Source organism: Rhipicephalus sanguineus, chromosome 5 (genome assembly GCF_013339695.2).
Source record: "Rhipicephalus sanguineus isolate Rsan-2018 chromosome 5, BIME_Rsan_1.4, whole genome shotgun sequence".
NCBI classification, from domain to species: domain Eukaryota; kingdom Metazoa; phylum Arthropoda; class Arachnida; order Ixodida; family Ixodidae; genus Rhipicephalus; species Rhipicephalus sanguineus.
The window spans coordinates 166,697,025-166,710,249 of NC_051180.1; the positions used below are offsets into that span (position 1 = coordinate 166,697,025).

At 41.8% G+C, this 13,225-nt stretch overlaps 2 protein-coding genes across 2 annotated transcripts in view; one reads left to right on the forward strand and one right to left on the reverse strand.

Annotated features, from left to right (window-relative positions):
• The window catches only part of LOC119394415 (calcium-binding mitochondrial carrier protein Aralar1), a 41,854-nt gene extending 29,797 nt beyond the window's left edge, over positions 1-12,057 (reverse strand). Inside the window, exons 1-9 of the mRNA XM_037661713.2 lie at positions 11,899-12,057; positions 11,703-11,759; positions 10,074-10,133; positions 9,195-9,337; positions 8,462-8,577; positions 7,748-7,887; positions 7,486-7,632; positions 6,497-6,638; positions 4,115-4,211 (exon numbers count right to left, since the gene is read on the reverse strand). Coding sequence (XP_037517641.2) covers positions 4,115-4,211; positions 6,497-6,638; positions 7,486-7,632; positions 7,748-7,887; positions 8,462-8,577; positions 9,195-9,337; positions 10,074-10,133; positions 11,703-11,759; positions 11,899-12,042 — 1,046 coding nt within the window. The 5' untranslated portion in view covers positions 12,043-12,057. The remainder of the gene's footprint in view (positions 1-4,114; positions 4,212-6,496; positions 6,639-7,485; positions 7,633-7,747; positions 7,888-8,461; positions 8,578-9,194; positions 9,338-10,073; positions 10,134-11,702; positions 11,760-11,898) is intronic.
• Positions 12,033-13,225, forward strand: part of LOC119394416 (histone acetyltransferase type B catalytic subunit) — a 51,932-nt gene continuing 50,739 nt past the window's right edge. The window contains exons 1-3 of the mRNA XM_037661714.2: positions 12,033-12,095; positions 12,570-12,641; positions 12,705-12,780. Of these exons, the coding sequence (XP_037517642.1) occupies positions 12,083-12,095; positions 12,570-12,641; positions 12,705-12,780 (161 nt within the window). The 5' untranslated portion in view covers positions 12,033-12,082. The remainder of the gene's footprint in view (positions 12,096-12,569; positions 12,642-12,704; positions 12,781-13,225) is intronic.

Below are 13,225 nucleotides of genomic sequence, written 5' to 3' on the forward strand. Positions count from 1 at the left end.
GCTTTTTTTTTTTGTTGTAATTCTTTTTTGTGCAAACCGGTTATAACCATTACTGGTTATAAGAACAATATTTTCATCGAACTTTCTTACTGCTATAAAGTGTATTCAAATTGATTCGAAAGTTGAAGGTTTACAACTTAACATGTTTAGGCAAACTTTAGATGGGCACTGTAGTGTACTAGCTATGTTACCGCCCTGTTCCCTCCAAACTTCAATCGAAATTGTACACTTTAAGATGTGAAAGACTACTGTAATAGTCAACGTGATGTCTTTAGGAGTATGTTGGGCCGTGCAAGCTTTTTAGCCTTTTGATAATGACTGTTTATTTCATAATTCAGCTTTGCACAACATATGTTTCTCACAAAGCCTGCTGCCAAGATGCCTTTCCTGCTCACTTGCCCGCAGAAACACTGGAGAGCTCAGAAATTATAAATTTGCCCACTTGAAAGTCTTGACATGAAACATTACATGACAGGAGGCATTAGAAAGGACTTTAGTTACTCTAATAAATGACTGATGACACCGGAGGGTCTAAGTGCCTGTGCTATTACAAGCAGCTTGTTCATATACGACCGACCAGGTTGCCATGGAAACATGCGTGTACTGAAAAGACAGTGGCATTTGAGTAATACATGTTTTAGTGAAAGCTAGTGCATAAAAGCAGCAATATCGTGGTGCGCATGATTTAGCTATGATGAAAAATACCGCCAGAAACAAGTATGAGTGGCGAACAGTTACGGTCAAACAGCAGTTTACATTAGCACACAGGATGTTTGAATGGGTGATTTAATGTCCCTGCCATCCCTGTACCCTGGCTGTCATATTTCTTTCAGCTGATAAAAGCAAGTCTACACTGAATAGCCATAGCTCCCCTATAAGCTTCTTCCAGCTACGTAGTTAAGGAAGTCAACTATGAATATTAATCGTTTCTGCGCAGAAGAAGAAATAAGTGAGGACAATGTCAAGAAAACTTACAAGCACCAATTTCTAATAGAGTTCACCTTACCCACATGCAAACATTAAGTTTAAAAGTTGGAAAAACATAGTTCAGAAACAAATTCTGGCTAAAAAAGTCATGAGCATACCTTAACTTTGCCAGAGATTGTCAATAGCGTAAGGCCTCAGAGCCTCTGCTGAGTGCACACAGCGTTCGTAATAATATGCAAATGCAGTGTTTCTGATATACAATGCTCCAAGTAAAAAGAATAAGTTCTCTCTGCCAGTGAAATCAACTGCGCGTTGTTAGCAACAACCTGAAGAAGTCTTCAGTATTTTTTGTATTGCTTCCGAGTAGTAGGTGGTAATGATTGTTCATTTTTGTGATTGTTATGCCTGTGACACATATGGCAACACTAGTTGTTTTACAACACACTTGAAACATCAATTTAAATGCTTTGCAGAGTGCTACTTTTAGCCTGGCCCATGTAATCACAACCCCCCCCCCCTCCGGTGAAATGCTTTTAAATGTTGAATTGCGTTCTTGCTTATGTTTTGCTACCACATACGAAAAATAGCCCATCATAAAAAAATTGAAATTGATGGTTTTGAGTGCATTCTGAACCAACAAGTAGGCTTGTACAAGAAACCTTCTTGGTTAATGAATTTAGTATGATAATTATTAAGAATGATAATTAGTATAGAATAATTTTGAAAAGCAGTACGAAGTAGCAGGATATGGATAGTGGTAGAGTGTGTTATAAGCGGTAAAATATGTCGCATATTAAAATCCGCTATACTCAGCGCATATAACGCTTTTAAGCCTAAAAAAGTGTTAGCCAGGGTGCCGATAGTATGCTCACTAAGCACGAAGTGCGACTTCATGGCAGTGCGGATTTCCCCTGAATATGTGCTTTCACGGCATAGCAGCTCCACGCTGCATTGAAATCACCTTTTCAGATGGGTTACATGTGGTAAAATACATCTATTAATTTGTTTCGAATACTCCAGAATTTCGAAGAACTTTAAATTCATGCTGAAGCAAATTCAAATACTGTAATATTCATTTGAATATTCGAAGCAGTGAAATATTCACACAGGTCTAGCAATAAATCGTTACTAATAATCACATATTAATTAGTTATAAACAATGCATGATACCTCGGACACCCTTCATACAGGTACTCAATGCGAGTAGTGGATAAACTCTATTAAACATCACAGCCGGTGCACCTTTTTGACCTTGTCCTCAGCCATTTCACCCCCTTGGTCGTTAGGTGTTTTAATTTCTGCCACTTACAGATTACTAACTCATCTCATGATACAATCTATCAACTATACGACCAGAACTTTTGATGGATAAACATTTTTGCAAAATAATGCGCCATCACTTTGGCAATGAATGTGCTGAAGTTTAGGTCTTTACAACTCAAGAAAGTTTCTTTAAAAGTCTGTGCCCAAGCTGACAGAGAGTTAGCAAAAGTCTGATGACAAAACTCAAGGAGTGGAACGGCTTAAAACAAGAAAAACTACAGCACATGAAAGACGACACATAAGAAGAAAAGCAAGGCTTCAACAGGCACAAATGATGCACCGCTATACATGTATGAATTATTGCTTCTGTTCAATGGCAATCCATCACTGTCAATACATACCTTTCTTTGTGCTTTAAGAAAAGAGTGAGAGAACATCACAGGATAATAACTATGGACTACAATGGCAATATGCAACGGAACATGTTATGACATATACCATCATTCATACTACACTGAAACCTTGACACAACGAACACGGATATAACGAAATATCAGTTATAACGAAGTAAATTAAGACTAGCCTTGCAATACATACAGTGTTAGGAATATACGTTTATAACGAATTTTCATATATAATGAAATTATTTTCATGTAAGATTAACTTCTTTATAATGAGGTTTGAGTGATGTCTTAATGTAGCAAGAAACAATTCTCACTTGCACAAAGGTTATGTGTTCGGAATTTTGCATGATAGAGTGAATGTTAAGCAAGTGCTCGTTAAGTGGCATGTTCAAAGCAAGCAACTTGCTAAAGCTTTTATAAGTATAATGTGTTCGGCTAATATTTCTAGTACTACGTTCAGAATGGCAAATTTATAGTCACTTTGGGGGAGTGCACTTTTTTAATTGCGTGCCAGTTTGTCACCTAGTTGCTATAACAACAGAAAACTGTCATTCAGAATCAATGACAGTAAGAATGAGGTGCTACAGAAAAGAGCTTTCAATGATCGCTACTTGTTAGAAATGAATCATTAACATAGCTTTTTTGTTTATTACGGAAAAGAGGTCTTAAGGGAATATTTTGCGCTCACACTATTGCATGCAGGGCAAGGGCATTACAAATACAGCCAATGAAATTGAGCGACAAGAACATTCTTTTTGCCGATTGAAACAACTACGCTGGGAATATTGACGCGTGCACAAAAATATTAAACTCTTTTGTTTGATGTTTGTAAACTTGCTATATGTTTGGTCTTACAGCTCGTGCTGTTGAAACTTCACTACCGGAGGGTTTAACGAAACGAAAGGACTTTGGTGAGCACACTAGCTGATGAAGTGCTCAGGAATGTCGCTGAACCTGGCAAGTGATTCTGAAGGACACTAATGCCTAGTGACAACTGCACAAAGTGACCCTAAATATGTGCACATGACAACGAACTGTGCTACTTGCCTTTGCACTAAACTTTACATTGATGCGACGTACAACATTTACTGGCATTGGAATTGTCGCCTGCTGTTTCCTAATAGTTCTATCACTTAATTAAGGAAGTTTCAGATAAAAGGTGAGTAAACATATGTATTGCATTTACTATTGTAATGCGATGGCATAAAAGTCAGTAATATCGAGCTAAAGTGAACGTTAGCTATGAAAAAATGGGGTGAACAAGCTAATTTCCTATGTTGCAGCATTATGTGAATCTAGTGTTAGTTAGTTGAAATACTATTTGTTTATCTGGTGGACGACTATCCCAGCCCCGCAAGGGGAGGATCATCACGGTGCGGCCTTGAACCAAATATCTTCTGCTTTTGTTGAACTCTTGGCAGATGAGAAAGGTGTTCATGACTTAAAATGGTTCGTGATATTTGTGAAGTGTAAAGCAACGCAAGCCGACAAAGCATGCAATGAATCTGCAATGCGCTCACCCTGTGGATTGATGAAGGAAGCCACTGAGTTGAAAGAGGATGTCAATTTCTAGTGGTGTGACCTGGGACATCTGTTGCGCTGCATACAGGAACTCCTCTGCAACATTGAGCACAAAGACTTCTATGTACACAAGCCGGTACAAGTAATAAATGCAGTACATTCTCAATCCTGGTGATGACACAATAGCGTATCATCCCAAATCTACACTTTGTTCACGAGGAATGCCACAGGTACAGGGACTCCATATCAATTTCAGCTGATGGTGGAGGTGCACTAAGGACTAATGTTGAATTCCGATGACGGATTCGGAGCAGCCGACTGACTCCACGAGCAAGCATTCGAGTATGGCATCGAGCAACACCTCCTAATCTGCGACTGGAACACAAACCCCGCCGCTGAAGCGAGGCAGGAGTGAAAGTTCTATTCTCCGGATGCAGAGTTACCCAGGACACCTTGTGTGAGGTCATCTGGTTCCGCTATTACCTACCACAAAAACTCGCAACTACTGCAGTGCCCCCAATCAGGTGAACGCGTAAAAAGTTAAGCGAAATGTGTCATGCAGAGTCCTCATCCACACTGGCAGATTCTCACGGAGCAAATTTTCTTGCTCCACGGAGTCATTGCTGCTCCGAATACACTCCAACTCTTTCATTGGAACATGTGACTCCCGCCCTATTTCTGTCACTGGAGCAAAGTTGCTCTAAAATGAGCAAAAAAAACCTGCGCCAACTCCGCCATTCGAATTCAACGCAGTTTTGACCGCCTCAGACTTTTGACATGTACCTGAATGAAGCGCAAAAGCAGTTTAGTGTGCTGTCCTCATTGGAATGCAGCTGCTATGACTGGGAATCAAACTCGTGGCCTAGTGCTCATAATTCCATAACTGCCGTGGCAGGCCACTGACAGATCCGCGCAGCAAAACATTCTAAGCTTAGTAGTGATGTGCTGGTTACTGCATCACTGGGTCAGAAACAAAGGGTATGAAGTACAGGAAGAAGATTAGATAATATGGTCGTATGACCTTCGTCCTGTGTTCTGCGCAGTCCCTTTCCAAAGCTCCAAGCATTACTTGGACATTCAGCAGCACTTACACAGGCAAAGAAATGACAAACACATAGAACTAGATCGAAGGAAGCTTGTTATTCGACACTGACTACACACCAAAAAGGCTCGGCTAAACATCAGAAGCTGTTGTTATGGTTTGCACAAAGACACCTTGTTCAGTAAACCTTTTTGCGTATATTGATTGGTAGTGTGAAGCACTGACACTAACATACTAATGCATTTTGTTTTCAGTTTTAACACGAATAAAAAATTCAGTATAGCCCATTTTACATACAGAATCTCCCAATAAAAGAACCTGCTAAACTCACCATCCATTCTTCCAAATTTGCATAAAGGAAATGCTGTACCCTTTTAGACAGCTCACTAACCACTGCAGAATACACAAACTGCATACGCAGAACAGGGGCCGTACTACTCCCAATTTAATAACTTTTGGGGCCATTGTTTTCAGCGCATGTCCACTGAACAAGCCCAAAGTGTAGATGCAGTGAAATTGGAGACATCCTCCATTATTTATTTTTGCGTCATCTAACTATTCAAAATGGGTTCACATGATTTCCATACAAAAAAGCTAACAGCAGGAGAACAACAGAGGCAAAGTGAACAGACTTTACCTGTTCTAGCAACTTTTCATCTCTGTTAACACTTTTGTTTTCATTTTCAGTTTGTTATCATGTATACATAAACCTCTTATGTCGATTCTTTTTGTTGCTGTGCTTTTGGCTTTCCATCTAGACTTTTACCGTTATTGAACTGCTGCTTTTCTGCACAAAGTTTACCTTACTGATGGCTTTAGTTTTTCATAGCATTTTTGTTTTTTCATTGGTGGCTGGCCAAACAACTCACTGATAGCATTGTGCAAGCCTGCCACCTAGGTGTTCAGCTGATCAGTCTTATCAGCTGATAACGCGTTTGCCTTGTTGGTACGTATCTTACCATGTAATCAGCCAGGCTGAGTGGATGTGTATTGCTCAAGTGAGATGCTGCACTCAACCCTGCGTCATGCGAAAGCCTAAGTGGTCTCTCGAAGTTATCGACCGAGGATACAACCCCACAATGCCTAGGGCAAGGCTGTATTAGTAATTGAACTTGAAGTTCAGGAATAGTTTATAAGCTGACTGGCTCTATGCAGTTTGACTGTTGACACAATCAATGTAATCAATTGCACAGCAGTTGCGATCCTAACACCACAAACTGGAAGGGTAAAAGTAACAACTTAGCCTGATGGGGCATGTATATTGCCTTTCATGTCCCCTGGATGGCGAGAGCAATAGAGCCGTCGACACGTCTCAAAAGGAGTTGTTCTAGCCACTGACCTTTTGTGACTTCGAGGGAAGAGTTGCCTTTGGTGAAGTTGAGGTAGATCTTCTTCACGAGTTCCATGTTGTTGAGCAGCGAGTTGAACGCCATGAAGTACGGAAATGTCACTTGGTGACCACCGGAGGCCGAGCCAGCGACCTACGAGCAAGGCACAATACTTTTAACCACACATACCTCAACGTATCACTTTTGACAAGCTCAATTTCACATCTCCGTACCTTTGCTTGAGAACGGAAAGTGAAATCAAAGCCCTTTTTTTGTATGCCGGAAAAAGTGTTCAGTTCAGGGAAGCTGAAGAAACTTACTACTAGATTTGTACCAATTACTACTGGCTCAAGAGCACTAGTTATTTCTTCGTACAAATGTGCAAAGAATTGACTAGTGTGCTTGAAAAGCTGAGCTAAGTTACAAGCGTACCACTCTGAATATTACAGAACTTGACATGGAACTAAGAAAGGGTTCACAAATAAAAATCGGGCCATTTATAGATTACAGTAAATAATCTTTGACACTGGCCTGTATCACACTGAAGCATGTGGTGATGGAAAAGTGATGGCCCTCTTTTATGGTTTTGAAAGCATGAAGGCACGTGAAAGAGAGAAACAGGAAATTGTTGCCGACTGTCATGCACACTTAATAACTTTTCTTTCTTTTTTGTTGAAGCCACACAGAGTTGAAATGTGGAAAGCATAGATGTAGGTCAACACATGTTGGAAATCAAGAAACTCGCAATGTCCAACTATATATTCTGCAATGAGTAGATAAGATACACGGTGCGGACAGGTACTGGTGAAAAGAACTGCAACCGCAGCGGCAGTTACAGTTTGTTAGACTTACTGACAAAAAGTACAATAAGGCAGGATTCTGAAAATAAAATGCAGACAACACTTGATCCAGCATGCGGAACACACACCCTGAAGTTAAACTCATATCGTCGTCAGGTCACACTCGGGAAGTGCAAGATATAGGGAGGAGGGCAACTTACGGCAACCAAGTTTTTCTTGACGTCTTCGCTGAGCAGATGGGACTTGACCGATACCATGATGTCGTTGAAGTCCATGGCGGCAATGACGCCGCTCCGCTTCTTGTCGTACTGCTTGAATGCCTGGATGGCATGCTCCTCGTGAAAGTCCTACGCGGAAACGACTGGTCAGCAACGTCTGAGCATGCCAAGAATGCTTTGAAGACCAACGACAAGCGAGGAGAAACTTTACGCAAGACGGGGCTGAGATCCCATCCACACTCACATGTAAGAGCTGGGAGAACTCCGCATAGCTGACGGTCCTTGCATGGTCTGCGCCAAAGTGTAGTGTCATAAAGTCGCTCTTGAAGTCAAACGGAATCTTTTCATACAGCGTTGTCTTCTTGATGATATCTTCGAACTCGTCTAGAGAGCAAGAAAGAAATTAATAATCACATTCACCTGTTAAAATGCCATTTGTTACACAAGTGAGATAACTAGGATTGCGTAGATATAATATATATATATATTTTTTGGTTTGAAGGAAAGTCTATTACTAGTAGGATTTGAATAGTAGGGTACAAGCTATAAGAGTTATGATACGTTACATCTTAAAGTTTGCTATACCTAGCCAACATAAGCCCAAATAATGCGCCTTTAAAATTTAAAGAAATCTACCCGACTGGGGTGCGGGAAATACACACAGCTAACCTTGAGGTGTGGCTTTGCGGCAGTGCAACTTTCCCCTGAATGTGCCGCTTCATGGCATAGCAAGCGCACGCAGCAGTGAAACCACCTTTTCAGGTGAGTTACGCGCGGTATGTTCCGTCTATTCGTTCGTTTTGAAAACTTCGCAATTTCGGCAATTTTAATTTGTGCAGAAGTGAATTTGAATAGTGTAATATTTATTCAAATAGTTGCACAGGCTTAGAGTTAGCACATCGGCTCGGTAGCCTTCTTTATGAAGTATTAGGCACCACCATAAAAACCATTTCCTCACCGTGTGTAATTGAACCAGATCCATTGGTGTCAAACATTTGAAAGGCTGCCTTGTAGAGCGCATCAGGCTGGCACAGGACACCTTCGAAAGCTTGAAACTCCATGAACGAAATAAGCCTGGCACAAAAGAAACAAATTATGCATTGAGAGCAATGACGACTAGCATCACTGCTAATCAAATGCACTTCTTTTCAAGTATGCAAGCTAAAAAGCATTTGATGCAATTAACGTTAATAGCCTACATCACCTACTTTGGTTCACAAATCCTGCCTGTTATCTATCCCAAGAATGCTGCTTTCTTGCAGAAAGTTAAAAAAAGTGACAACACCATGTCCTCAAGCCAACAATGAAAACAAACAGTATTATGCATGAAAAAGATACCTGCCTCATCATTTTTACTGTGGTTCATTCAAAGTCAGACATGCTGAATCTCGATGCCAGCGAAATGAAACCAGCTGTGATTAGGAGCGCGTCAGTGATTGCAGGTATCACTCAGTGCTGCAGCAGTCAATCAGTGCTGCCTTTATTATTCGTAGCATGCTTTCAGTACAGTTCTGAGCAATATTAGCAGTCTGCGATTGGTGCCGCTGGTTTAATGCTTAAATGGGACAAACACATGCCAGGAATGCCGCAAATCAATTTCATAGGCAAAAATATTCGTGCTACTGGGATAAAGCTGCACACGACAACCTAGCAGAATGTTTAGTCGATCGTCTCAATGCAACATGACTCACCCATCTTTGGAAGTGTCGAGGATGCTCCCAAGCATGTTGACTGCTTGCTGGTTATACTTGGGGCCTTCGTACAGGCCAAGAAAGCCTCGCACGAAGTCATTCGGCGTCATGTAATGGCTGCCATCTTTCTCAACACTGGCGTACTGCAAGGCACAAACGCAGGCGAGTCGGTGAATAATGCCATCCACAATGCAGTCTCCTTATCATCCGCCTATTCCAAGTCCCCTTTAAAACGAAGGCTCCTGTCAGTACTCTCAAATGAACTCTGTTTTGCACCCGTTTGTACCTATCCTATGCACTGCAGCAAATTTCACGATCTTGAAGCAGCAACAACAACAACAACAGATAAGTGCAGTGTTTCACATGGTAAAATGTGATCCGATTATGATACATGCTGTAGTGGAACCCATTCTCTTACTCTGATGGGCCACACTGCTCATCTGATCTACACATTACATAATCTACCAGCCCTGCATAGTTATCTTATCTCGACTGTAATATCAGCTATGCCAGTTCGCTCTTTAGTTTGTGCTGCCCTCTTCCTGTTTCAACACTACATCTACCAGTTCCTATTACATCCATCAGTCCCTAGTTCCTTGTCAAGTTTCTTATGCTCCAAGTATCTAATAATAATAACATCTCAGGTTTAATGTCACAAAACCACGATAAAATTATGAGGGACGCCGTAGTGGACGGCTCCGGAAATTTCGACCACCTGGGGTTCTTTAACATGCGCCTAAATCTAAGTACACGGGCCTCAAACATTTTCGCCTCCATCGAAAATGCAGCCGCCGCGATGCTCCAAGTATCTGCTCACACACACACACAAAAAAAAGAAGAAAGAAAGAAAGAAAAATAAACAAGATGGGTTGTGCTCACCTTATCAAAGACCTCACGAAGCCTGTCACTGTCAGCTCGTCGTATGTACTGCTGGCTTCCCTGCAATGCACCACAAATACAAAAAAAAAAAGGAAAAAAGGAAAAAGAGAAAAGAAAAAAGAGTTAGACTTCTTGAACTAGTAGCATGTAGATAGTGAATGCAGGCAAGTTTAGCTGGCACTACAAAGCATAATGAATTCGTGCACATAGTTAAGCATGCGTCTCACCTGAAAAATTAGCACAAATTACAGCACTAACACACATCAGCCAAGAAAAATACATGCAAAATAAAGAATATGCTGAATCGCTGAAATGACAGATTGTTACCAACAATAAACTATCTTGACAATTGCATGGCTCTCCCCACTCTCAGCATCTAAAAACTTAAGATACTAACAAAAATGAACGTGTCTGCTCAAATGTGTTGTTTTAGAGCCTGCCATTGGTTTAAAATAAAAGACATGCACTTAACAAATATTTCCACATGTATGTGGCAATTAAAGGCAAGTTAATTTGCCCAATGCTGCGAAATGTGCACACTTGCAAGCAAGCAAAGACATACTGCATCTGCTTCTGACATGTCAGTTCTTGAAATGACCTTGGTGGTACAGAGGTACACATGACATATATAAACACTGCACTGTCAGCGATATGTTGAATTTAATGTGCACATGTCTTCATGGGCAATAAATCCTAAACAACACAGATGACACTGACAGATCGCAGTTTTACCGCTTTCGGACATAAGCAGCTGTAGTACTGTGCAGTTGGATTTAACAGAAAAAAAAAAAAAAAACGTCACGGCACTCCTTTATGAATCACTAGCGTCTAACTTTCAAAGCCTATGTTCAGTACAAATGCTTCATAAATTCTGACGTGAGATTATCGCAAATATACGTTTCTTAGCGCGTCAAGAACACCTAACACAACGTACACTTCTTTTATTTATGTGAAGCCTTCCAAACGCGCTTCTCCCGTATAACTGCTACAAGATACATTCGATGTTTATAACGACTGCACAACCAATTATGCTTTAGCGTGTTCATAAGCGAAAGTTGTTGGCACAAGGTGAATTTCGTCCCTGTTACCTAAACTATAAACATCGGCGCTTTGAAAGTCTTGCCAACGAATTAAAAGCGAGCAACTCATCGACCCGATCTATAATGCGCGTGGTCTACGCCCTTTTTTTTCTTTCTCTGCAGAAGAAACGAAAACGTGGCACAGTTCGTGGTCATTCCACAATGCCGTGTAATTGTAATAAGCAGCATATGAATGAAACGTCAGTGAGGCAAGGTGAAGATAAGACGAGCTCCCCGCTCGCGAAGAGCGATTGCAGTAGCTCCGAGCGAGTCATGTGAATCAGTCGTAAAATATTAACGCTCGCTAACGGCACGAGCGTCCTTTCTACAACGGTCGCGCTCTGAGCATCGGAAAGGCGGAGGAGTGAAATAAGAGAACTATGTGCAACTGACGAGAGAGATGACACGTTTGTGAGATTACTAGTTCGCGAGCAGGCTATGCATACAGGCGAGCTAAAGCAGCCACACAGAAAGAAAACAGGGTGATGAGTAACAACGAAACGAAAGAAAACAAGAACATTTTCACCGGCACCGGGCTTCAATATCATACCTCGCATGATGCACGGCTGAGGAGCAAGCTCAAGAGACCGTAATCTTCCATACCGGCCTAGATACAGAAAAATGCAGGATAAAACAAAAATAATGCAACGAAAAACAGGCATAACTCTAGAGCACGAACTAAGGAAACTGTAACGCAAGGCGGTTTCGCTATCCTCACAACCTAAACATCCTAACTTTTGCCGTACCTTTTCTTCCAGCAAGGTCACTTCAGCATTCTCAGTGGCCATGATGTGAAAAGGGAAGCAGCAGTCTGCATTCCTCCCTCCCATTGGACAAATCTTTGGCGAGACGCGATTGGCCCCGGCTTCAGTTCTGAAGAGCGACGTCATTTCCGGATGCGCGAAACGTGACTCGGCGGGAAAACAAGCAATGAAAATGGCGGGTGAGTACCTGTAGTGCCGTGTTGGCGGTGTAGAGACTCCGTCTGAGCGCATTATGTGGGACTAATCGTACGATGGCACGTACCGGAATACGCGGAATGACGATTAATACTCGAAACGTATCCGTATGTTGTTCCGATTGTAAGAGTATCGACGGCATTGACATTTACGCGAAGCGCTCGCGTGGACTTGCTCTGCTTGCTCCTGGGAGTAGTAGAAACTACGCTGTTTAGCTGTGAACGTTTAAATTGGGTGATGAAGTCTTCACTACTGCGTAGCCGTGACTTATCGTGTAGCATGTGACACGAGATCGCTGGCATTTTTAGCGGCCATGTACTATTTCGTGCTTTCGGAAACACATGTCGTCGTTAGTCAGTGCCACTTTTTTTTTTTTTCGCCTTGCCAGCTGCGGCGTTGCCGGCGATCTATATTTGCCGTTGTTATGCTGAACAATCGTGATTTCTTATTCCTCGTAGCTGTCTCCTTGTCGAAAGAGGCTCTGGAGGCCTATGTCGTCTCTGCAAACGATGTCGTCCTCTTCAAGTTGGGTAAGAGGCTGGCGCTTTTGATTGGCGTACCTTTGCTGATGGTCTGTGCTGGAATCGTTCCAGTTATGACGACCGACGACATCGAAGATGATGACATCGCCTTTCAACCGGAGATGTCACATCAAATCTTCGGCGAGGGGTAAGAAAGCATGTTTTCGCACCTACCTCGTCCTTGCCAGTTCCGTGTCGATGTGTTGTCAGGCGGGCGAGCCGGCGTGGTTTCCGTACAAATCACTCGGCGTGCATGTATTGCGTTCAGAAACAGTTGTCGCGCTATTCATCGACACATGTTTCGCATGTCTTACAGAAAAAAAAATGAAAGCTGCGAGTTCCTTAGACACAAGTAATGCATTGCCCTTTCGCTTTCTGCGGCGAACAATGCACTTAATGCTGCGATTCTTGCTTTTCGTAATAAAACGTAACTAACGGCTGTCAAATGTTTCAATGTTAATCTTGTTATCTGAAGTCTTAACAACTGGATGTAAATGTTATCATATTAAGGTGAATTTTTATTGCATAAAGAGGTGCTGTTAGCATTGATGAAGTTATTTTGGTTTCTTTCTCAAAGTATGACAGCTGAAATG